This window comes from Epinephelus fuscoguttatus, linkage group LG9 (assembly GCF_011397635.1).
Source record: "Epinephelus fuscoguttatus linkage group LG9, E.fuscoguttatus.final_Chr_v1".
Lineage (NCBI taxonomy): Eukaryota > Metazoa > Chordata > Actinopteri > Perciformes > Serranidae > Epinephelus > Epinephelus fuscoguttatus.
The window spans coordinates 38,229,797-38,252,023 of record NC_064760.1 but is presented as its reverse complement, the minus strand read 5'-3'; the positions used below and the strand labels follow the sequence as shown (position 1 = coordinate 38,252,023).

At 39.5% G+C, this 22,227-nt stretch overlaps 3 protein-coding genes across 4 annotated transcripts; 1 reads left to right on the top strand and 2 right to left on the bottom strand.

Moving 5' to 3' along the window:
- Positions 1 to 70: 70 nt before the first annotated feature.
- smim19 (small integral membrane protein 19) lies at positions 71 to 2,032 on the bottom strand. Of its 2 annotated transcripts, XR_007450038.1 has the most exons (4): positions 1,740 to 2,032; positions 947 to 1,071; positions 462 to 630; positions 71 to 353 (listed from the first exon to the last, which is right to left on the bottom strand). XR_007450038.1 is itself a non-coding variant. In XM_049585344.1 (3 exons), exons 1-3 carry the CDS (start codon positions 1,871 to 1,873, stop codon positions 572 to 574), a joined length of 318 nt encoding a protein of 105 aa, XP_049441301.1. In that variant the 5' UTR covers positions 1,874 to 2,032; the 3' UTR covers positions 71 to 571. The 2 variants fall into 2 exon arrangements, 1 of the variants encoding a protein (XP_049441301.1); XM_049585344.1 differs by having other exon boundaries at positions 71 to 630.
- A 2,724-nt stretch (positions 2,033 to 4,756) lies between these two features.
- On the bottom strand, positions 4,757 to 14,757 carry fam199x (family with sequence similarity 199, X-linked). The gene is made up of 8 exons (XM_049585875.1): positions 14,662 to 14,757; positions 12,641 to 12,819; positions 11,808 to 12,027; positions 10,907 to 11,065; positions 9,114 to 9,275; positions 8,630 to 8,813; positions 8,355 to 8,458; positions 4,757 to 7,612 (listed from the first exon to the last, which is right to left on the bottom strand). Exons 2-8 carry the CDS (start codon positions 12,805 to 12,807, stop codon positions 7,439 to 7,441), a joined length of 1,170 nt encoding a protein of 389 aa, XP_049441832.1. The 5' UTR covers positions 12,808 to 12,819; positions 14,662 to 14,757; the 3' UTR covers positions 4,757 to 7,438.
- Positions 14,758 to 14,793: 36 nt separating this feature from the next.
- Positions 14,794 to 22,139, top strand: commd5 (COMM domain containing 5). Its single transcript, XM_049586529.1, has 7 exons — positions 14,794 to 15,031; positions 15,995 to 16,155; positions 16,465 to 16,493; positions 16,616 to 16,666; positions 16,936 to 17,031; positions 17,350 to 17,425; positions 21,303 to 22,139. Exons 1-7 carry the CDS (start codon positions 14,911 to 14,913, stop codon positions 21,402 to 21,404), a joined length of 636 nt encoding a protein of 211 aa, XP_049442486.1. The 5' UTR covers positions 14,794 to 14,910; the 3' UTR covers positions 21,405 to 22,139.
- Positions 22,140 to 22,227: the final 88 nt, after the last annotated feature.

The following is a 22,227-nucleotide window of genomic DNA, read 5'->3' as shown; positions in this document are numbered from 1 at the left end:
AATAAAACACAGGCCAATCATTATGAGTTAACTCAGATCTGATAATCAAAACATTTGCTGACTCAGCTGCTTTACATTTATGTGCCTTTATTTTCACATTTTTAAAATTTTGATTAACACAAAACATTAAACAAGTAAAAAACAAATGGAAACAAACTAGAACCTGTGCTAAATTTAAAGGATTTTGTTCTGTGTGCAAAACAATCTTCATGGTGGACTTATTTTCAATCTCACGCCATACTGAGAGTATCTCAGTGACATCTGCTGCAGTTGGAGGTTTATCATTCCTCAGTCACTGTTGGATGCCTCACTCCCTGTGCTCTCGGCCTCTCCATCCGTCCAGCTGTACAGTACTTACTCCACACGTAACAGACAAAGACGACAACAGGAGGTGAATAACTTTGCTTCTCATTTGAGGAGCCAAACAGAAACAACCAGGATGGAAGTAACATCATTTGTACCATCTCTGATCATGACAGACATCCAGGTCTTATCCTATCCACGCACAGAGGGCTGGAATTATATGCAGGAGTGTTTGCTCAGACAGAAAGGGGTGAGTTCCTTCCTGCTTTCATTCCATGGAGAGCTGCACGCTGTCGGTCTGGCCCTGCTGCTGGTCAAATTTCCTGGCTAAAAGAAAAGACAGAGAGAGATTCTAATTTACCTCTAGATTACCCAGAACGTCAACAGGAAACACAGGTGCCTATTTAGACTGATCGCGGTCTAGGTTTTCAAACTAAAAAATCAAAAACATTTGTCAGTTATCAGGGGTTTACATGCGTGACTGCCTTATGTTTAACAAAGAAAATATAGGGTTGAAAACATTATTTTGTTATGATATCCCTTTTCACCAGAAAATGATAGGGTGAAATATACATTATGGATTACAAATGAGCCCAGATCGAGCTCATTTTTTTGTCCTGTGCAGAGCCTCACTAATTCTCACCCAGAGAGTACATCTCCAGCTGCTGCCGCAGGCGGACCTTCTGCAGGCTGTCGTAGAAGTTGGGCTCTGGGCTGCTGCCGACGGTGGGAGGCAGAGTGAAGATACGCATGATCTTCCTCTTGTTTCTAAAATATAGGTGAACAGAGACAGATTTCAGGAAGAAAGAGAGAATCTGCTAATACAGGATATCACATTTGTTTCTGACAGCAGTTGTCATAAATAATTAATGATAACATTACATTAAAATGCATTATGTTTGGAGGATTACATGGTTGTCGAATTAACCAGAAGACCCTAAAATAATTTTTCATTACCACAGTAATGCCACATTATGTCTACATATTTCCCTTTAAGCAGGGAAACAATAAAACACAAAAACAGTCAATGGAGTCTGGCGTGAAAGGTGAACAGAGAGATTTCATAAACAGAATGCTAAGGCCTTATGCTAATACAGAATATCACCATTTATTCCTGACAGTGGCTCTCACCAATAATTACAGTTGACATTATATTAAAATACATTTATGTTAGGAGGATTATATGAATGCCGAAAAAGCCAGGAGACCCCTTAAATTAATCCAAATACGAATGTACTGGTGCATTATGTTCACGTATTTCCTTTTAAGCAAGGAAACATTAAAATACGAAAAATTTAAATGGGGTCTGGCCTAAATTTTAATATTTTGAGAGAAGACGCGAAGGGAGAACACGGACTGAAAATGTGTTGTGCCTCTATCCATTTAAAGTGAAGTGATACAGTAAGGAGCTGACTACAGGTGTAAACTGTCCTTACTTTCTGGCGTACATCAGCAGGCCGAAGCTGACCAGGATAACCAGCAGGTAGACATTGGTGGCCTCATTCCAGGCTTCGTGCACTGAGTAGTCGATAGACTCGGGTTCGTTCCCCAAAACCCCGTGAGCACCCATTGAAATACGGCGACAACAGCCAAACCTTGCTTGTAAATGTGTGAAGTAGAAACGTTATTATATCCTTTTTAATTTTCTCAGCTAACGTTCACTTGCTACTCAAATTAGCGGTGTAGTGTAAACACCACGACGTCACACCCGCCTTCTTCGTCTTTCCTGTTTCCGGGGAGACAACAATCTCCGGGACGCGTTGTTGCCCCCTACAGTCCAAAGTATGAACTCAAGCATGAAAAGCCGAAGTCCCACAATGTGGGTTGGGGGAGCAGCACACACATAATGATATCCCGTTAGGATTCCCTAAAAAAAAACAACTCACACCTGTAGTAGCTGTCCAGAGAAGTCATATTATGAAAAACTGTCATTTCCGAACCGAATAACAAATTAGGCCTGATGATTGCACCTTTTTTTACATCCTGAACATAAATATAGGCTAAGGAATGTCAGCAGCTTCTCTCAACATACATCCTATGTGCCTTGTTGCCTCATTGTTCTCTTTCTTGGGCTTGAGGTCTAAGTACACATAGAACATTTGTGCACTTGAATGAGCAGATAAATTTCTGTCCTACCCATGAGGTGTCTATACTACACCTAGCAGCTGCTACACATGCACATTCCCTTTCCACATTTGTCATTTTTTAAAGAACAGCGATGAAGACCCAAGACCTTCAACTTCAGGCCTCAGCTCCTCCACAAACAGAAACAGAGAAGAGAGCGACACACAGCAGGTAAGTGTGAAGAGGCAGAGGAAGACTTCTGAGGACAGTGATGAAGACCTGTCTTGCACCAGGGTTTTTTTTATTTACATTTTACTTTTGAATAATAGTTGATGATGCTGGACCAATGTACCAGCAGTAAGGTAACAGATAATGCGTGCTATACTGTTATCTATTTTTCTTTATAAAGTATAGGTGGCCGTACCGGACACAGGTAAGTCAGTACTTAATGACAACTTTAACACAAGTCTCCTACAAGTATTTATCTCACTGACCAGTATAATAAAACCACATCGTCTCTTTGGCTCAGTGTGTCGCTGTCATGTGTTTTCAGGTGTAGGTGTCAATAACAAAGAGAGGGAAAGTAATAATTGCTGACATAAAGAAAAGTCTCCAAGTCTCTTTTACTTAGTTATTGATAGGTGAAACAGACCTCTCATACACACATGTAGCCTCATCATGGAAGACCAAGACAGGACCAGATGAGAAGGATGGAGGACTACAGGACCAGGTGAGAAGGATGGAGGACTACAGGACCAGATGAGAAGGATAGATGACTTCAGGACCAGATGAGAAGGATGGATGACTTCAGGACCAGATGAGAAGGATAGATGACTTCAGGACCAGATGAGAAGGATGGAGGACTACAGGACCAGATGAGAAGGATAGATGACTTCAGGACCAGGTGAGAAGGATAGATGACTTCAGGACCAGATGAGAAGGATAGATGACTTCAGGACCAGATGAGAAGGATGGAGGACTACAGGTCCAGATGAGAAGGATGGAGGACTACAGGTCCAGATGAGAAGAATGGAGGACTACAGGTCCAGATGAGAAGGATGGAGGACTACAGGACCAGATGAGAAGGATGGATGACTTCAGGACCAGATGAGAAGGATGGAGGACTACAGGTCCAGATGAGAAGGATGGAGGACTACAGGTCCAGATGAGAATGATGGAGGACTACAGGACCAGATGAGAAGGATGGAGGACTACAGGTCCAGATGAGAATGATGGGGAACTACAGGACCAGATGAGAAGGATGGATAACTACAGGGCCAGATGAGAAGAATGGGGGACTACAGGATCAGACGAGAAGGGTGGAGGACTACAGGACCAGATGAGAGGGATGGACTACAGGACCAGATGAGAAGGATGGAGGACTAATGGACCAGATGAGAAGGGTGAAGGACTACAGGACCAGATGAGAAGGATGGATGACTAACGGACCAGATGGAGAGTGATGGGTGCTTTTCATTCAGCGGGCTAAGTAAGTAATCCCCTCACTAGGTAAACAGGTAAAGTTAACTTGACATATGTGAATCAGTTTTATTAGAGGAGCCTTCTTGAACATTATTCATTGTTTATAATATCATTCCATGTATAGTTGAGTTCAGAAGTCTTCATTACTAATGTCTCTGTTTTATAGGACAGGACTCCTCTGATGTTTTGGCGCTCTTGGGGCAGCTGAGAGTGGACGTCAATCATCCCAGGAAGACCCAACGCCACAGCAGACCACTAAACCACTCTCAGCACTCGAGTGAGTCCAGGAAGCCCCTGCCCCTCCACCCCGACCCAGGACACCACCCTCTTTTTGGTGATATTACTTCAGTTGTAAACTATTTTTTACACTGTAGGATAATGCAGCCTCCCTCAATACCCTCTTGAGATATTGCATTTACAAGAACGAGATGGACGCACCAAAATCCAATCAGTTCATTTTTGAGTTCAGGTGGACGTTTGTGCCAAGGTGCTCTTGAGATATCAGTGTCACAGAATGGGACAGACACAAGGTCACAGTGTAGAAGGACAAACCCTCGATTTTAAATACGATTCAGTCCCTGGCCCTGTAAATGTAATAAAATAATGCACCCACACATGAAGGAAAAGCCATCACAGACTGGAACAATAAGATGCAACACAGTGAGTTTATTTGTCAGTTTACAGTGAATCAGAACCAGTAAGTGGACTGCACAGTCCTGCCTGAAGCAACAACATGGGACTGCTGGTTTCAGTAAGCTTCAACCAGTGATAATACCAGTGACAGCTGCAGCTGCTTTGTTATGAACTAATATATGTAAAAACACCTATCATTGTAGCTGATGAAATGTTTTTACTTCCACAGGTGTCTGCTGTAAAATAATTCTAACAATGACAGTGAGGGGAAAAGTTCAGTTTACAGTCAAATCTTTATTTTTAACCATATTTAAATCAGATCAAAGTCATTCATTATCAGCAATTACATGGTACCTTATATAAACAAATAACTTTGTTGCATCACACTGGCTTTTTTTCTTCAAAATTATCTTATTTTCAAAATAGAGTTTTATTAATTCATAACTACAGAATACATAAAGCGGCATTTAACATAATTGCTGTCAGTAATAACTTTATACATGAGACAGAGACAAGAGCCAAAGCTCAGTACACATAAAGTATTAGAAATGACACCAGGCTTTGAGGCCAATAACTGCAGTGGTTCATCACGTTACAGCTGAGAAGCTGCAGGAGGTGTTTCTTACACACAGACGGGGGCAGAAAAACACAAAAGAAATAATGTGTTTGCTACTCCTAGCAAGTATGAAAAATACAGCATGGTAGCTACAACTCCACAAAAAGCTGAGGCGTTAGTGCTTTGTCAACACGTCAATATTTTAACGGAGCAAAATGAACACACTTCTGAAAGTTAATGGCTCAATGTTAGATGCACGTGCTTAAGAAACCAGCTCAAGTTCTGCGTCAATACCCAACCAGCCATACAGTACATGGACAGACACAATATGATCTATAAAAACTTTGAATAAGAGCATAAGACTGGTCTCAAATGCTTTACAGTTATTGTGGTGGTCAGATCATTCAAAAATGTACACAGAGGTAAATGATTGAGAATCTGATTATTTAGGTCTGTCTTGGTGAAATACAGTAGGAGTGCTGGCAGAGAAACAAAGAGGACTTACAAAAGATGTCTGAGACGACGACCAGACCAAACTCAAGTACTCGTGACAAAACAGCTAAATGCTTAAAAATAAGACTCAAAATATTGCAAAGAACCAGTGGCAATTGACAGCATTTAAGCTACGATAACCAATTAGTTCACTACCTTGTCATTATATATACACAGAGGGAAAAAAACAAAAGTTAAATCAAACCAATATCACCAAGGAAAAGCTGAAAGCAAGCAGTAAATATGCTGTTATCATTTATTTACAAAACATAATCTATTTTTTTAAACAGGATTATGCAAATAATGAAGTTGTTAGTTATGCGACCACACAGGGACTCGGTGTGGGTGACGATTTAAACATGCAGATTCAGTGCTCCCTCTAAGCCTTCAGAGTGAAATGGGACCACGACACTCAGCGGGGAGAAAGACAGACCAGCTCACTTCCTTTCACTTTACATTCCACATTCACCTCTGATGTATTAAGTAGCTTTGGAGGATGATTTTCTCCTTACACTTCGGCTCTGTGTAGAGAAACTGCTGATCAATGCAATGTTTCAATCTCCAGATTTTGAGTTGTTTTCCCCCTATGTGCTCAAAGAAATATGTGAAATGACCACGACCTGTTACCACCGCATTGCATGATGGTGGCAAACGTTTTGAAATCACATGTTGGCACCACGAAAACAAGGCAGCCAATTAGGATCCTTTCATGTGGTGGACACAACACGGCAGAGATGAATGTTAGGACCCCATAGGTAGTATATAGAGCTAGAAAGTTTGCATAGGGAGGAGATTGTGGTGGTGGATAGGTCAAACAGACACAGGACTTTCACCCAGGAGAACCCTGTTTGTGTCCCGAGTGAAGCTAAAAGTCAGTGTGGACTTATTTTAACTTTACGTACTCGCATCCTTTGTGTAGTTATGTCCCGTCACATGACATACTTACATCCCATTCATAAACCTAACCAAGTAGTCTTGGTGCCTAAACCATGCATTTTAAAACATTACCTGCCACCACCCTGAAATTCTGTGTGAAGAGGTCACGGCCATTTCACATAATTCTGTGACATCACCTTATTTCCCCAGACGTATCCCGATGAGGACACTCAGGTAAAAACTGCTACTGATACTTTGCACTCAGGCCCCTTTGCCTGTAGGCCTGTGGGAATATAATCACGCTGTAACATTACCTGCAGCAGTTTAGAGCAGAGCTGCCGATAAACAGAGTTTGGCCAGCACAGATATAACTCTGTACAATATGTCTGTATGTCAGCAGATGGGTGGAAACTATGACCAAATTATCTAAAATACTGCAACCTTGAAAACTGTTCCCCCTGTGTGCTCTGAAGAAATGAACACCTGGTTCTTCACAGAGCAGCATGTGCATACTGTGGCCAAACTCTGCCTCATGTCTGATCTGTCCTTCTGCCAGTGGTGGCTGTATTAGTAGCAGTGGATATATGCTGTTAAAGCATCTATAAGCAGTCCTCTTGTCAACTGTATTAAGCAGAAATAATTGTCTTTTGTAGTGTATATTTAGTGTGTATCTGCAAGCTTCTGCAGGATTAGTGCTGGCTATAAGCAGGCTGGACTGATGTCAGTATTTAATCAAAGCATTAGCAGTATATTAGCATTATTGCTATAGCTAGCTTAGTAGTGATTGCAGCAGCTATCAGTTTTAGCACTAGTGGTACTACACTAGTATTAGCAAGCAATATGTCAAGCTAAGGTAGAGGCTACTACAAGCTGTTACTGCCTGTCAGACATTACTTTTACAAAATGCATTATGTTAGCCTACATAAAGCTAATGCATGCAGTGATCTGGAGCAGCGTGGTCTATGAGCTCTATGGCGGTGGCTGGGTGGTTGGGGAGCAGGCGTAGAGGGAGCACTGATTGATTCACTGCTGTCACATCAGTATGTCCAGGTCGTCGCCGTGGTCATCCTCCTCCGTCACTCGCATCGACAGCACCTCCTCGTTCAGAAACAGTCCGCTCAGACGTTCCTTGCGGGCCTGTCGCTGCTCTTTCAGCTGCCGCTTCCGGAGGGCTTTCTGCTGAAGCTTGCGCTGCTTGGAACGTTTCTGAAGGACAGGAGAGAGATAAGTCAGAGAGGACACCAAGATGAGGATCAAGGCATTGAGGTAATCAACTTTGATTACTTGTTCAAAAAATTAAATCTTGATCTGAATGATTCTGATTTGGAAATCTCATGTTTTACTGTCCAGGATCAGTAAATCCATCTTACTTTTGTGCCGTTATTTCAAGGCAAGATACAGACAAGAGATACAAGCTTTTATTAGAAGAGACAGAAAACAGTATGAGGGATGCCATTATTAGAGACTACTTTTGACTATGTCATTGTAATTAATATTAAGTGAAAAATGAAAGTTAAAATTTATTTATTTATCCTGGCTTCATATGAGCAGAGGAAATCTCCGGTTGTTGCTAGGCTAATTTATACAATGTAAAATGCCATAGACTTGTGCTTATAACATTAGCATGTTACATTTGATTGGAAAACATGTTTAGTATAAAACAGTTCCTGATTTTCTGGATCAAACATATCCAATCCTACAAAAAAGTTTTGAACAACACACTGAAGGTTTGTGAGACTAAAACCAAGAAAACATGATCTAATCTGATTTCAGAATCCTTTTTTTTTTTTTTTTCCCGAACAGCCCATTTGCAAGATTCAATCAAATCCAAAAGCAGAAATCTGATCCGTAGTCTCACAAACCCAAGCCCAATAATAAGATTGCAAGAAAAGTAGATATAGTCTCCATCTTCTTACATAACACACGCACACACATTCATGTTTCTTACTTTAGAGTCTCGTATACGTTCTGCAGCACTGGATAGGTTGCCATCACTGTGAGCTCTGCTGATGTTGGCAACACTGCTTCCACTACAGGCTGATGCTGTACCACCTGGAACATATGAAAATGTCAACGGTATTACAACCAAGAAAACTGTGCTGAAAATTAATATTAAAGTTTTTTATTATTTCACCAACAGAAGTGTCTTTCTGACATTGCCCACCACTACAGGATCCTCTGGTTGTAGCACCATGACTGCTAGCCAACCAGGTGGCATCTTACCTGCTACAGAGTTGGAGGCTGTAGAGCCAGTAGAGGAGCTGGCAGAGCTGACCATGCTGGCATTGCTGCTGCTGGCTCCACTGACGCCGCCAGTGCTGGCGCTGCTGTGGCTGCTCCTCTTCCAGCCCTCTCTGGTGCTGCTGGCCCGCTGCCTGGGACTGTGTTCTCTGATGTAGTTTCGCACCTGATGACATCACACAGGTCAATTTTTTTTACTTTTCACATGCTACATAACTTACTTTTTTTTTAAACCTCAGTTAACTGATGTATTAGCAAAGAGTGCTTCTCTATCATACACCACAATGACCAACAGCTGAAACAGAAAGCCGACTAAATATACCCTTCAAAGCCGGAACCATGTGAATTCAATTATCCTACTACCTTATTCCTTATAGTTATATACGCAGAGTGAAATCATGTGAGAGAGAATCTTCTTTATTTGACTTGTAAAGTTTAAGTAAAGTGTTTCAGAGTTAGTGCCCACCTGCTTGAGTTTCTCGTCTGTGAGACAGTTGAGCTCTATGATGAACTCGCTGTCAGTGGGAGAGATCTGCGCGCAGGGGTCGATGATCTTGATGATGTCCAGCTGCTCTCTCAGGCCCATCTCTGTGCTGACTTTCCGACTCAGGTACTCAATGTACTCCACCTGAAAGTGGAAACACAGACGTGTGGTTTTGAGTTTTGTTCCTTTTTTCCCCAGGTATCTCTGAAGACATTGAAGACTAAAAGGTGAATATTAAGTGTGTAACCCAGTATAATGGGGTGTTTCTGACAACTGGAGTAAATGAAGCAACAATTAATGACCTGAAAACAACTGGTGCTTTATATTGCTGACAGATGAATTAAAAAAATGTAATTAATTAATTAAAAAAATAGCCTGGATCAGCCCTGATTCTGTGCATAAGCTCAGCACAGCACTACCTACAATGAAGCAAACTACTGCAAGTGGAAAAGAGTTCAAACAAATCTTTTATAGTATATATTTATCTGCAAACAAATAATACAATGAAAGGATGCAACTTGCTGAAAATCCAGACTGTACAGATGGGAAGAATGTCTATACTAATACGATGTTAGCTTGGGAATGCAACGCAATTGCGCTGCTGACTCAAGTTTTGAAATCTGCAATGATGTGGCTTTTCATAAATTCATTAAATCTGTCCCCCTATGAGAACGTTTTCCACTTTAAGCCCTCTTGTTTAGTTTGTGAATTACAACTCGGTGACAGGGGAAAAAAGCAAAATACTAATCTTGGTCTTGACAGCTCCAACAAAGCAGGGGTGGCGTGAGCACGTTTGTCAGTTTCACTGATATGAATTCTAAGCAGTGTTTATTTTATCAACAAAATTTTTTTCACCAATAACTGTTCACTGACGTCCTTATTTCATGGCTAAATTGTAACAACGTAAATGAAAAAATACTGACAACAAAAATTATGCTAAAAATCTCTGTTCGTTATTCCCTGACGAGCAAAGTTGAGACAAAATACTTGGCTCCACCTGGGCAGACAACCTCAGTTAGTAATCATCTGTGTTTTCAATTTTAATCGTGTCAGCGATTAGCATGCCTTCCTTCAACAGCATATTGTTGAATTTAACATAGCGTAGCTAGCTTACGGTAAACATGCACTTCTTCTAAAAGATGATTTATGATTTCAACAACTCATAAACAGACACTATTTCATTCTGTGAACATTAAGCACAATTTGGTATTAATTTTAGCTCCATGTGATGTCAATAAACATGTTGTATCCCAGATATCATTATTGCTTGTTTGCGTTAAATACATTGTTTCCTGAATTTTTACAACTGTTTTCTTTTTTGATTTCTGAGTGAAACATGATGCCAAATTTAGCAGAAGACCTCATTAATATCAGATATGTAAAGTATCTGTAATATAAATAACTCTGGGCATTTATTTTTATATTATATGACAGAAATAAGGTCAGTCAGTAACACATTCTCAGCCTAAATAACGAATGTATGCTTATGTCTTACTGGAATTTTTATAGCCAGGAGAAATCCACTACAGTATCATGAATCTGTCTGAGAAAATTAGAACTAAAACACTGACTGAAATTCATCTAAAATAAAATTCAAGTCCCACTACGTCTTCACTAAAACAAAGACTAAACTGTCACTTTAAACCAACTACAATTTTCAGTAAGTGACAAAGACTCTTGTCAAAGTGAACACTGATTCTAAGCACTGTGACAGCACTGAGAGGTAGCTAACTTAAAAAGACAGTAACACAGCTGTGTGTGCTGGCTTTGTTTACTTGTTCATCGTTGGTCATGGCACTCCATGGTAACTCATCTAGGTTGCGATGAGGGTGGGGCTTAGGCTTCCTCTTGGAAAACAGACAGGGTGAACTTGGCACGCTCGGGATGATGTCCGAAAGGACATCACTGCCGCTGGCAATGTCACTTCCTGGTAACTGGGTGGACAGAATTAAGACAAGCAGACAGTGAGCAGCAGAGAAACACTAAAAGAGCACTGATTACTGGACAAACTATCCTGTAAATCACTGAAACACCCACACTCTCTGTGTTTGATGCAAACAAATAATGCAACTAGGTTCTCATGACTTCCATCCTAAAGCACCTGAAATTAAAATCAGCAGCATTTTTAACACATCCTTGTGGTAAGGCTGGGCGATATGATGGTATAAACTGTGCAACGGCAGGACTGTGTATTGCCAAATCTCTGGTAGAGTTTTGGCAACAGTGTTAGCTATCTGGGGGCTATGGAGCAAATCAGGGTTGGATTCTTGTGTGATCTTGTGAATCCACTTGCCTTGCTAAGTAACGTGATTTGGGCAGACGTGGAGGAAGAGAGTGAAGCTGTAAATACAGAAACATGTATAACTGGAAATTATTGTTCTCAGGAAGCTTAAAGCTTCTGTTTTAAAAGAATTTTGGTTTTAAGTGTTGTCTCATGTGGGGCAGGTGTTATTTGTTTGTATTAGAGTTTCAAATAAAAGAAGGAAACAGTTAAATGTAATGAGATAAGGTGATGTTGTTTTAAACCATTTCTTAATTGAATTTAAAGAACAATTACTTTATTGTGATGTTCACTGTTACCGTGATATAAAATTACATTATACACAGAGATAGAAGATCCTGGCCATATCTCCTACCACTAACTTCTAGTTTACATAACCAGCCGGAAAAACTGACCTGCCACTCAAACTCGCTGTCAGACCAATCCCAATAGGTGCTGATAGAGGAGGAGACATCACTGCAAACGCTGCCCTCTGGAAACAGGTCCAGAGATGTTAGTTCTTGGTCATCCAGGAGGGAGTAACAGTCGTCCTGATCCCCCACAGACACAGAGGAGAAGAGCTCCTCACTGCACTCTGAGCTGGCAACACTGGTCCCACAGGAAGTAAGGTTCCACCTGGAAGAACAATGAGCGAACATCAAAGTTCCTTCTCAACATGAGTCATTTCTGGAAATTGTTCAGATCATTTTCCTGAGACAGAGTGGTTGGATGTACATTTTAACAATGCAAATGTCTTAGATTGTTGTCTTAACAAGGGATTTACAAAAATATAGATGCAAAAGTCACTGAGGAATTTTTTTAGTGTCAGCTGCATATAACTATTTATATGGTTTTCTGCACAGTTACACTTTAACAGAGGCAAGAGGTTTAGTGGAGATTTTTGTTTATGCCCTTGTGCTGTATATTTGGGAGTGAGACAACGCAAACACACACACACACACAGTATGAAATACATCAATACTAGTGCACTGCCAACTTGACAAGCACATTAACATTTGTCGATAGCAATGTGGTGAATGCCACCGGCAGCTGCAATGACATATATTGCAGCAGATGGTGGAAGGTCCAGCTTTTGTCCCTTCGGATACCCTACCATAAAAACGGATATAGTAAATTAATTTCCAAAACAACTATGAAATCACCTTTGAAAATACACTCAGAAAGTCAAATTTACCTCACAGACAGGTGACACACACATTGTGAACACAAACACACACTGTCTACTTGCCTGTTACTGTGGAAGCGGTGTAGAGGATCTGTTCTGTGACAAGATGAGAGTTGACAGCCAAAGTCACTGACGTCCAGGGTTCCCACATCACTGAGGTTGGCTCTTTGGGAGAGGAGAGGGAAAGGCTCCTCTGGGGCCAAAAACTTCTCATACAGAGACTCAGACATGGCTAGATGTTCCTGGCACAGAAACAGAAGCAAAGATAAGACAAATATCACAGGGCATTTTGAAACAGAGCTACAGTCTCCAAAATAATCATCAAATTCAATAAACACATCTGACACACTCTCAAAAAGGTAGTACGTATTGATCGCATAGTTGTTGTTTTGGACTGCACTGGCTTCTACAGGTGTCCAGGGCTGTGTCATATGATAGTCATCTTGCATAAAGTTTGTTTGTGGTTTATGGTTTATAGCCATACCACTATATAACACCTCACCTCTGTCTGACAGAGAGCACTCACAGCTCTCTTCAGCCTCTCATCTATAGCTATAGCTTAATAGTTATGTTAAAACCATTTGTTTGCACTGCTGGTAATAACAAATTGCACACTTGTAGCTATTTTGCACATTTTTACAACCTCTACCTCACTTCTGACTGTGTTGTGTATACAGTTTGATCTTTTTACCCCTGCAATTTGATATTCTTTATTTTATTTTATTTTATTCTTGTATATTTTGAATTTTAGTACTAGTCATTTTTGTATATATTTTGTATTTCTACATTCTAATGTCCACATACTGTTTGATTACTTGGTGCTGTAACACAAGAACTTCCCAGTTTGGGATCAATTAAGTACTATCTATCTATTTATTTATTTGTATACAAGATTATTGATTCCAAGTCTAGACTCTCTGCTCATGTTCTTCTATACTAACAATGCTTGCAATATTCAACACCAATACACTGTGTTCATAACAAAGTAGAAAAAGTATTCTTATAGATTTTGCATCCTTTTTTCCTGTAAAGAAAATGTTACAAAGATTGCGGCAAAATATAAATGACGACTCAATTTTTATATTTACAGAATATGATTAATCTATTTTCCCATTGCTTACACTCACTTAGATATGCAGATATTTATCATTAGGGAAATTGGTAGCAATGTGCAGATTAATGTGTTTTATGTCACATGGTGTTTTCTGTTCTGGGGTGGAAGTTAATATTGATTAATCTTACATAACTCAGTTGTTGATCATTTTGGGTAAATTTCACATTACAAAAATACATATTTACTGCTTCAAACATCTTGTAATCAGAGTCTAGTTGTATGGCACTTTAATTTACAGACAGGAGGACTGTAATGAAAAGGCCACAATATATATTTATGCGTAAACTTAACCGAATGAACACTTCAAGAGAGTCGCCTTGAATAAAGGCAGCTGAAAAACAAAATATACTACAAAAATGTCGCACCCAGTCACTCAACAACGCAAAACTTTTTTGTCCATCCAAATACTAGCAAGCAGTAACATCTGGATTTTGAATTTGGATCTTTGCTGGTAACGTTAACATTAATAACGTCAGTGGGCAAAGCTAATTAATTTACCTACTGATGATGTTTTTTCTTTTCTTTCTTAATTTTTTTTTTGCCTAAACTGCTCACTACTGTTTATTGTTGACACTAGATGTCATCCACATTAGGCATCCAACTCCCATAGCGTAACTTGTTTTTCTTAACAACACACTAAAATGCTTCAGTGTAAAGATATCGTCGTATGAAGAAAGGTGAATCAAATGAGAATCCAGCATTAAATAAGGTAGCCACATTAGTTTGGATACACTTTACATTAACATTAAACGTCGATATCGTCTTTGCTAAAGACGAGCAGCCTGTAATTTGAACACAACACAAGCTAACTGTTAGCTAACGTTTGTTGCTAATCCCCCGAATGTCCACGTAGCGTTTACAAAGCCACAAAACGACACTGAACTAATACTTTCCACCCAATAATACATCTGAACGGTTTATTAACCTGGCGCAGTTGTAATTAAGAAGCTATCTACATTATAACACCAACCTTTCGTCGTTCAAAGAATGCTCATTTCTGCCACCTCCATTTGCAAATCCTTTCTTTTCTACCGATGATCTAAGCTGTCACCGCGAGACTCCCGGGAGCGAGCACAGCGTCATGTGACGTGAAGGCGGAAGCTGTCACATAAACAGAGAACTAGCATAAAACAGCACAAACGCCTGTGCTTCAGTTTTTCTTTTTGCTGTTTGTTATCTCAGCAATATACAGTATATTATTATTAGTGCATGGTGAGTCATGTCTTCAAGCTACACAAAGGACTCTAGCTTTTTGGGAGGCAGGATACCTCCAGAAATCGAGTCCATGTCGAAAAACCTGAAGGATGTGGACCAAGAGTTGTTCAGAAAAATACTGAAAGGTAACGCTAAATACCGGTTTGAGCGAGACAATAGTGTCTCCCTAAAACGGCTTTCATAAATTATAAATGTTTTTAGCTAATGTCACTCATTACGGACTTGTCTGTAATTTTCTCAAAAAGTAATGATATTAAGGAACCAACAGCCTTTGCTGCGAAATTTTGACAGAAAGATGTGAAGCTAAAATGACGGTATAAGCAAGAGACTCCTACCAAAATGCTCCTGCTGATTGCATGCATGCTCAGCTCTAATAAGACTCAGCCCACGAGACTCTGATCAGTACTATTAGTTGAAGCCATCAAATGAGTGAGTTAAAGGGATAGTTCGGATTTTTTGAAGTGGGGATGTATGAGGTACTTATCCATGCCGTGGACAGAGGACAGCAACAAAACTTTAAAAGTCCTATATAAAAAAAATCTATATCAGTGTACATGTATGCTATTTTGAGAGTATGTTCAGTGCTTTACTTTGCCATCAGACAGCCGTTTCAATGGGAAAGCCATTAATGTGTTATTGTGTGACTTTGGTGAATCCAGACTAATCCTATTAAATGCCAAAGTCCCACAGTAACACAAACAAACTAAATGATAGGGCCAGCGGTAGACCAGCAGCTCCTGTGTTCAGCAATGTTAAATTATTGTTTTTCTCAAAGGAGTCTGGCTTTGACGAAAGTGATATAACGGCTTCATTTTTCCGGTGGATATCACTGTCTGACATTTAGGTAAAGCAGTAAGAATATTCTAAATATAGCATACCTTTAAATTGATAGTCATTTTTTTTGGGTGGCTACAGCAGTACATTGCTTAGCTTCCACGTCAGACTCCAGCCTGCTCCGCCAAACTAGGGGCGTGCTGACTGACATCTACTCAATGAAACATACTGTCTGTGGATAAGTACCCCATACAACCCCACTTCAAAAGATCTCAACTATCCCTTTAATGTGCCTTGAATTTTTCTGTGTCCAGCTGTGGTCAGTGCTCTGGAGGGGAAGGACTGCAGAGAGGTGATGAAGTCGATAGCAGAGAGCAGCATCATCCCACAGGAGAGGCTCAGTCACATTGTAGCTGGAATGTACAGAGTGCTGTCTGAGGCCATTCGTATACCCACATCATCACTTAAACAGGAGGTAAGCTGGTGATAAATTCTGGAAATTATATGTTGGAACATGTTGGCACACAACACAAAATCATTCTGCGTCAGTAACTTGGCAGCTAACAGATGGGCACTGCAGACATTTTGACATGTCAAAGCATGAAAAGCCTGGGTGCGACTGCATTGGATTCAGGTGTCCACACACCTGTAGGGGTATTTAGGGCAACCAATGCTAACTGCTTCCTCTACATAAGCATGGAACTACACATTAAGATGTAAAAAAAAAAAAAAACAAAGTCTTGAATAAATTAATCCTCAATGTGTTGTTTGTGTCCCTGTTTAGGCCTTCAGAGAAGATCTTAGAGAACTGAGGCAAGTCTCATCATTTTATCACATCCTCAGTGTTTTGATGCATTATCACTCCTGCTTATAACACAACACAATTTCAACCTGAGATGCTGAATTTGTTGTTTCTGTTGTGTTTTGTCACGTAGGATACCTGAAGACTTTATCACAGATTTCTCCAGTGTGGTTTTTGGCAGCAGGTATGTCAAGTTTACAGCCTCTGAATGTAGACATTGATACATTTAGTCACTGTTTTTGTGTCTTCTTTGTAAAGAAGTAAACAAAACATGCCTTTTTCACATTGCAATTTAAACTTGTTAGGCCAGTGTTGTGGTCGTGGTCAGTCAGACAGTGTGTTTTCAGACATTCTCTCAGATTTGTCCATGAATTCAGAACAGAGCTGCTATGGCTGTCATTCAGATGCTGTTCATAGATACATGCTGTGTCACACCCCTCTCTGTGTTTGCAGGCGTGCAGCTCTAGAATCAGCAGCCTCCCAGAGTGATCCACACCTCCCCACAGTAGAAGACTTTAAATGGAGAGTGGATGTTGCCATTTCTACAAGGTAGGGGAGGGAAGACATGTTTTTGTTTTTCAACCTATAACTAATTCATTGAAGCTTTTCTATTTTTGTTGTTTGGTGTCTGCTACATCTTTCCTGGGAAAATCTCTCAGACATGGGACATGTTTTATGCGTGTACTTTGTTTGTAATAAATAGAAGAAGAAGAAGTGGATAGTCGGACTGAGCAGGAATGGTCACCATGGTGGAACAGACTTAGCAGACACCTGCTAAAAAAAAGGTCCATCAAAAGAAGAACGTGTTTTGGACATATTTCTTGAAGAAATATAATTTCTGTGTCTGTGTCTCATCTGTCTCCACAGCTCTTTAGCCAGGGCCCTGCAGCCTTCTGTTCTGATGCAGATGAAACTGTCAGATGGAAGCTTTCATCGCTTTGAGGTATTTAAGCAATTGATTTGGTCTTGATACCACAGGCAGGTTTACATCCTTCTCAAAGTAACCTGTTGCTATTCGAAAAAATTGAGCCCAGATAAAAAATACAAAACCCACTGAGTATAATGCTTCCATTTTGATACCAGTACTGAAGGCATATAGACCAGTGTTCCTAAAAAGAGAGGAAGACTTATTGCCAAAAAAGGCATGAATGATCCAGGTCCAGGCACACAAGATGGTTTGAAAAAAAAAAGAAAATATCTTCATTCCAACAGGCTACAAACCTTAAAAATACACCAATGCCTGTCAACTTGCACCTTTCTCAGCATGTAGTGCCACACAGAAATAAACCAAGTGACCAGAGTACCTAAATCTAAAGTTAAATATCAAATAACATAATCAGTTTCTTTTTCAGCCCTCTCAATAGATTTTGCTGCAATATAAATGACATAAGTGAGATAAACAGACTGAATACTTAATCTTATTAGATAAAATAGATGTTGAAAAAGTTTTCCTTCTGGGATATATTTAGCAGTTGAAAAAAGGTACTAAATCACAATATAACACCGTATGTGTTTTTGCAATACTCAGTATGGCAAAATATTATATTGTGACTTAATATTATGACAGTATGGTGTCATGGGGCCTCTGGTGATTCCCGCCCCTAATATTTTATGTCATTATATCATCACACTAAAAAACAAAAAAAAAATATTCTAACAAAATCCTCACTTCCTTTAGTAATTTATTGTGCTGTTATTTACTGCTAGGCCACCCTTTTAATACAGGTGCGTGCCTCCCTTTGTGTGTGACCAGCGGAGAGCAAACAGTTTTGTGACCACAGTGAAATTGTTGGTTTTGAAAGGCTGAATGGCAGCCAATGTGGATTGAAGCCAAATATTTTGTTAGATGAGAACATGTAAATTTTGGAAATTATTACATTATCTTTTTCAATAAATTTTGACTTTGGACTGGAGTATGTTTTGATCACAGGAGTGAGAAACACCGCTGGTGGCAGCCAGAATCTAATTCTACCGACATTTAAACAGAATGAATACACACATAAAAAAAGCTTTGCAGCATTCGAATGTCAATGAAGAATTTTATTGTCAGTGCTATGAATGAAATTTCAAAGCTCAAACTATTTACTTCAGCCCTAATTTCCAGGGAATCTCCAGCCTGTGGGCAGAGAGAGGTTGGTCGTTAGCCAGTGGGCTAATTAGGTCTGTTTCAGTTGTTACATAATAAGATCACAGTGGAATGACTGAGGTAACGTTTACTAACTGCAGCCTAACCTAGAACCTGTTCCTGACCTAGTGTACATGATGACAGTATTGTTACTATGTTTACACCATGTCTGCATGGTTCTACTTATTGTATAACATTTATTACAAAGCAGTGTACAATAGATGCTACAGAAGTGCTCCCTGTAGCCATTTTTTAAAGAATTGTAGCTGGACCTCTGACTGTGTTTCTTCTGTCTGTTCTTACAAAATTATCAGTTTAAATGGCAAGGGAAAAGACCAAATCTTCAGTTCAAAAAATAAGCAAAAGACATAACAATCTGACTTTATATAAAGAAAACAATTGTAGTTTTACTAAGCAAACAGCAGCAACCTTTCTGCCTACACGTCCCAGAAACAACCATTATATGAGAAAAACAGTTATAACTTGTATTATAAAAATATTAATGTACTCTCAAGAAAAATGGCCCCTAGTCACAGGTGATTTTGTAAATGATACAAAGAGTGAGAAGTGAGGAAGTTGAAAGCAAACTGGATCAAATCTTCAACAAGTTAGTAAGATGCATCACTCAACAGGGGGCGCCATACTCCGTACCTGCCTGATAATTATAGAATAGATTTTGTTTTCAAAGCCAGCTACTAATGCGGACAGGAGCAGGAGGGAGGACTTCTACCACGGCCGTCGCTGTACCTAGTGCAGCAGTTACGTAATCAGATTACATCAGAATTAGGAGATTAGTAGCAACAACATCCGGTGTGCAGATTCTATTGATGGATGTTCCTTAAATCTACCTGATGTGTGTTTCTCAGGATCTGTTCCAAAACATGACTGAAGATTATCTGCTGCTGTCACAACAACAAACAAACAGAAGAGACGGCTGAAGTTTTTCATAACCACTCTCTGTAATTAGCACATGTATCCTCTCTAGTGCAGGATGATCACTCACAGTCAGCTTGAGACTTTAACACAGGAAAAATAGGTACGGAAATTATAGTAGATATAGATAAAATATACAGTTTAGGGGTGGGAATCCGTAGGCACCTCATGATAAAATTTGATTCAGAGGGCTATGATGTGATTATAAAATGATTATTGATACTCTTGATACGTCAGATGTTTTTATTTCTCTGTGGTTTATATAAATGTCTCCATGCCCTGGACAGACGTTGCTGGAGGCATTGCTTTTTGCAGGTTGTCTGTTCCATTCTCGTGAACATGATATCTCAAGAATGCCTTGAGGGAGTTTGATTTCATAATTTTTTTCAAATTTGGCACAAGCGTCCACTTGGACTCAGGAATAAACAAATTGATGAATTTGGTGGTCAAAGGTCACGGTGACCTCACATAACACATTTTTGGCCATAACTCAATAATTCATATGCTAATTATGATTTTTAAAAAAACGTCATTGATGTCTAATAGGATAAAATGATGAAGTGATGACATTTTATATCCAAAAGGTCAAAGGTCAGCTTCACTGTGACATCAAGATGTTCTGCAAAAACACTTTTCTGGCCACATATACAACATCATAAACTCAGAGACAGTTTTGGTCAGATAGTGAATTGGTGACACTAATATTGTGTGTCCACTTTGAAACTGTGCTGATTGTATAGATCTGTGCTGCTGGGTTTAAGGTATGTGCAAAGCATACACATATTAAATTCTGTAGCTTCTTTGCAGCAGCATCATATTTGAGGCATCGTCTGCTGTTATGGCTGCATTATGAATCTGGACAGACATGGATGTAAACTGCAACTGCAACTTGACTGGTTCACTGGTTTGCAGAGACATACAACAGCGAGGCGGTAATTCTAGTTCCTCACTGTGTGACTACATGCTGCTTTTAAAACATAACGTATTTGAATAACCAGATGAATTTAGATATTTACAGTGTGGCTCTTGTTCAGGTCACTTTTCCCTTCAACTTAATAGAAGTCGCTTTAAAGCCAGGGGGGTGCCCCTCACATTGTATCCATTTGCGGTTACTCACATTCAGCCATCCTCACCAACACTCAGAGTGTAAACACATACATGTTTGCTTCTGTTAAGTTTCACCATCCAATTGGTTCAGCAGTGACAAACACACAGCCCAGTCTTACAAAATTGTTACAGGCAATCATAATGCTGAAAATTCATCTTAATATTTCCAATAATTGATCTTTTCACACTGAGATGCTTCGCAATGTATCTTTGAATTGATTTTTTCCTCTACCCCTAATTGAATACATACCCGTATATTTGTATTGGTTTAGGTCAGAGGTCAGACTCAAGCATGAATTATTTAATGTGACATTTAAGGCCTTTCAGACTTTCAACAGCTCTTTCGGTAATTATTTACCTTTTTAAACACCACTGCACTCACAGAGGACAGGTGTGAGGGAAATTAAACTGTAGTAAAGGGCTGACAGTGTACAAGAACAGGAAGTTAGATTTTTCTTTTACACTTTAAACAATGTCATTTTCTCAGGTATTACTTACTAATGATGGTCCTCATCCCATAGCTACAGGTTTTTGTATGTCATTGTGGTAATGCACTCCATTAAAACTTGAGCTACACCTTGGCTCTGCAGTTGTTTCTTATACTGGACACCTTGTCTGTTTTGCATTGTGAATTAATTGTTGTTTTCTTGTTCAGGTGCCTGTGTCTAAGTTCCAGGAGCTCCGATACAACGTGGCTCTGATTCTCAAAGAGATGAACGATCTGGAGAAGAGGAATATTCTCAAAATCCAAGATTGATATACCACACAGGCCTGTTATTTAATGAAACTGTAAACCACTCTGCTTAGTTTTTGAGATTCAGAGAGAGAGAGTTTTATAAGTTGCATCAAACGCTGCATGTTTTAATAATGTCTAATATGATATTATGAAAGATAAGAATAATCTGCCTGTCACGATGTCATGATGTGATGGTGTTGGCATCCAACATTCTTGACTGTTGACAAAATGATAAGAATAGTCAGCCTGCTGGCTTCAGTGCCTACTGACCTATTGAAGACAAAAAGACACAGACTCACAGCCTAAATTAAAAACTGTATCACTCTTCTCTTACATTTTTGTAAAGTGTACATATTAGCATTATTAAATCAGTGGTTGTAGAAAGATATGAGACAGCTGCAAAGCCTCCAGAGTGCCAAAATATAAATGCAGTCAAGTGAGCACTCAGACACTCTCTCACTACTCTGACTGCTGTCTTGTGATCTGGTCTGTTAGAGAGTGAACATTTTGTTCACATGCTTCTGAAACACGAGGACGTGCGAGTCAAAGGATGATCCAGGAGATTTTTTCTCTTATGTTTTTACACATGTAATTCAGCAGTGACAAAACAGAAGATTCACGTCTTTTGGACTGTAGCATGATTGTATAAAAAGAACAATGATTCTTCTGTTATTTTGTATGTTTTTTTTCATAATGATATTAATAACTTTTACCTCTAAAACCACATTTCTCTAATAAAATCTGTCCATTCCTGAACACGCAAAGAGCAGATGATTTGTTCAGAGAGGTTACAATTCATATGGTGCTTTCTTTTAATGGCTTGACACTTTTCACCCCTACAACA